This window comes from Cynara cardunculus (assembly GCF_001531365.2).
Source record: "Cynara cardunculus var. scolymus isolate 2C chromosome LG 5, CcrdV1, whole genome shotgun sequence".
In the NCBI taxonomy this organism is placed as follows: Eukaryota; Viridiplantae; Streptophyta; class Magnoliopsida; order Asterales; family Asteraceae; genus Cynara; species Cynara cardunculus.
The window spans coordinates 193,616-197,355 of NC_037532.1; the positions used below are offsets into that span (position 1 = coordinate 193,616).

The window sequence follows — 3,740 nt, forward strand, 5'->3', positions numbered from 1 at the left end:
TTATACTTTATTCTTCTTCTATAAAATTTCTTTGATTTTTAAACGAATAATTAAAGATTTATATATTATTTTAGGATCATAATCTTTAATTTGTTATAAATTATCACCTTCCATTTTTGTATATATCACTAAAAAGAGAATATGGACTTGAATGAAATATATTTATTGATTGAGACCATATATATATATATATTTTTTTATTTATTGATTTATATAATATTTGACAACTCCATCTCTCTAAATCAATATCATTCATCTCTTCCATTTTTTCTCTAGCTTTCTATAATATAGGATTAATATCATATCATATATATATAGAATTGATGAATATACTTTTCATTAATTCGTAATGAAAAAAATAGAGGTGAAAGTATCGAGCACGTTCGAATTAGAGAAATCAGTATGCAATCACGGCTTCTTTATGATGGCTCCTAACCGCTGGATACCTTCCACCAAAACGCTGACGAGACCACTGCGACTACTACCTCATCATCATCATCATTCTTCCAACGTTACCATCTCCATTTCCCAACCTTGTTCTACTTCCCTCTCCATAACCCTCCTTGACGATCGAATTATTTCCCCTTCCCAGCAGCAAGAAATCATGGTATATATATATATATATATATATATATATATGATTAATTTGTTTCTTTATTAAATTATAAAATACTTAATAGAGTATGCATGCAGGATCAAGTGAAGAGGATGTTGAGGCTGTCCAAGGAAGACGAGAAGCAAGTGAAAGAGTTCCATAGATTACACGAAGAAGCAGCCAAACGAGGGTTTGGTCGTCTTTTTCGTAACCCGTCATTGTTCGAAGATGTTGTCAAGTCATTGCTTCTCTGTGGCTGCAGGTGTGTGTATATATATATATATATATATATATATATATATATATTGATTAAATTGTGTGTTGGTTAATTTAATAAAGCATTCATTTACGCTATGGTAATGTATAGATTCCAAAGAAGCTTAGAGATGGCTAAAGGACTTTGTAAACTCCAGAAATGGCTAGGAAAAAAATGCAAGTGGGGAAATTTCCCAAGCGCACAAGAGTTGGCGAATCTTGAATCGGAGGAGTTATTGCGCAACAAATGCAAGTTGGGATACAGAGCTGGTCTTGTTATGTGTTTAGCCAAGGCTGTTGCGGATGGAGAAATCAAGCTGCTCGATTATGAACTTGATAATATGCAGCTTGGAGATGAAGAGTCAATGTTCCAAAAGTTGAAGACGATCAAGGGGTTTGGTGATTTCGTTACTTGTAATGTGTTGATGTGCATGGGTTTCTACGACCGCATTCCAATCGACTCCGAAACCATCAGGCATATCAAGCAGGTGGTATACTTTTTTTAATCCATATTATATTCATTGCTAATTAATATATAAAATTGAAATCTATCAAATACTAATACTAAATATTATATACACAAACAAACATATGCATCAGATCCACCAAAGAAAAGAGTGTCAGAGGAAAAATATCAAGGCAATGGTTAAGGAGATATATGACAAGTATGCCCCTTTTCAGACCCTCGCTTACTGGTACGTACCACCTCCCTAGCTTAGCTTAATTTCTCCATTGTTAATTAATATTCTCTCTCTCTCTCTCTTTATATATATATATATATATATATATATATATATATATATATATATATATTTGACATCTGTTTGATTAATTATAGGTTGGAGCTGGTGGAGTATTATGAGAATAATCTGGGGAAGCTAAGCTTGTTGGAGAGATGTCATTATAAAAACGTTACAGGAAGCATAATTACCGGTACTGGTAATAGTTACTAATAGGATTTTAATCCCATTAATTAATTGGATAATATATTGTTGGTTTTGTGACTGATTTTTTTATTTGGTTGGTAGAAGCTATATGTTTTGTCTAAATGGATGCATATATAGTACCTTTATCGAATTTCATCCAAGATTGTTTTTCATTTGTTTGACCACCAAATATCAATGAATGATATCTCTCTTGACCCTTTTCGTTTTTGTCCTTCTCGAATAGGTGTTAAACCAAACGAGTTAAAGAGTTCAAGTTAGGGTCTAGATAAAAAAAAATTAATTTTATGAGTTTAAATAAACATTAAACAAAATTCTAGTTGTCATAATTAATTATAAGTTTGGAAATATTAGGGATTATGTATTAATAAGCAATAGGTTAATGTTTCATATAATAAGTTGTTTTCAAATATTTTTCTTAAATACTTTTTTTAATGAAATAGCAATCCATAAAAAAACACCTTTTTCCTTCTTCTTGTTGCTGCATATCTCGTTTGTAAGGAATTTCGCTACCTTAGGACCGTTATAGTTTCTAGCCGGAATTTTATTAAAAATGGGAGCGTATGGATATATAAATTTTAAGTAATTGTTAACGAAATTCATCCATTGAAAATAAAATTAACATAAGCTTTTGAATTTAATTGAAACTTTTTCGGAATAAGGAAACAAATTCTCCAAATTTAAATTTACCATAAAAGTAATATTGAATTTGAAGACTCCATAACAATATATATTAATATTAATATTAAATTAAGTATTAAAAGTTTTTGTTTTTTATAATTATTTTTATAACTTATTATTATTATAATTTAATTTAAATTTAATAACAAAGTAATTTATTTTAGATTTAATAATATAATATTTTTTATAAACATAACTTCAAGTTTGATTTTTTTTTTTTTATAATTTAATTTAGGTTTAATAATAAAATTAATTTATTCCAGGTTTAATGATATAATTATTTATAAAGATAATAATTAAGTATTAACTCAATGATTATTCTAGTCATATTTTATATTATTTATATTTAAAATGAGATATTTATTCTGTATTTGATTATTTGTATCAGTTAGTTATATGAATTCAAACTTATAAGATATTATTTACTTGTAAGTAATATGCATGGTTTTTAACCTAAACAATTTATAATATATATTACAGATTGCCTTTTATTTCTTTCCCCTTAATGATCGAATATTATCCAAAATTCTTTTTTTATTTGATGAGTAAATATCAACGTCACCACTCTTGACCTTTTTCATTTCTTTTATTTCAAAATATAATTACGAGTGTAGAAATTAAATCAGGGTGAAAACAAGTAATTTTAAAATTAACATTTTGTGATCATTTTTTTAATAATTAAAAATAATTAGAATGCTGAGATAATATTTAGAGGTTGTAAACATTTAGATAGATTTTTAATTAAATCATTTTATATGAACCAAGTTCTTGGGACCAATTCAGCAGGTATCAAAATCAAAAGAGAAAAGTCTAAAAAAACCCAATGGACTTTAGTGTTTAGAATGATTAAGTCATTGGACAATTTTTTATAACAAAAAAGTACTTGAACATTCCAAAACATGTTAAATAACTTCTTGGACAATTTAAAACATGTTAAATAACTCATTGGACAATTTTTTGAATAAATAAGTCCTTGGACAATTCAAAACATGTTACATAACTCCTTGGACTTTTCTAAAACCTGTTGGATACATTCTTATGACTTGTACAACTAGTTAAAGTGGTAAAATGGTGAACAAAAGTCCGAAAAAAACCCCAGTCAATATTTATATTTTGAACGATTAAGTCTCTAAATGTTTTTTGAACCAAAAATTATTTAGATCTATAAAATTAAACAAATATAACAAAAAAATATTTACATTTACAAAAAATAGTTGCATTTAAAAAAGATTTTTAATAAAATTTATTTTAATTAAAATTAAAAT

The 3,740-nt window shown here is 27.0% G+C and overlaps 1 protein-coding gene across 1 annotated transcript; it reads left to right on the forward strand.

Annotated features, from left to right (window-relative positions):
• The first annotated feature begins 424 nt into the window (after positions 1 to 424).
• On the forward strand, positions 425 to 1,803 carry LOC112512158. The gene is made up of 5 exons (XM_025118019.1): positions 425 to 607; positions 694 to 857; positions 963 to 1,341; positions 1,451 to 1,545; positions 1,689 to 1,803. Exons 1-5 carry the CDS (start codon positions 425 to 427, stop codon positions 1,801 to 1,803), a joined length of 936 nt encoding a protein of 311 aa, XP_024973787.1.
• The last annotated feature ends 1,937 nt before the right edge of the window (positions 1,804 to 3,740 follow it).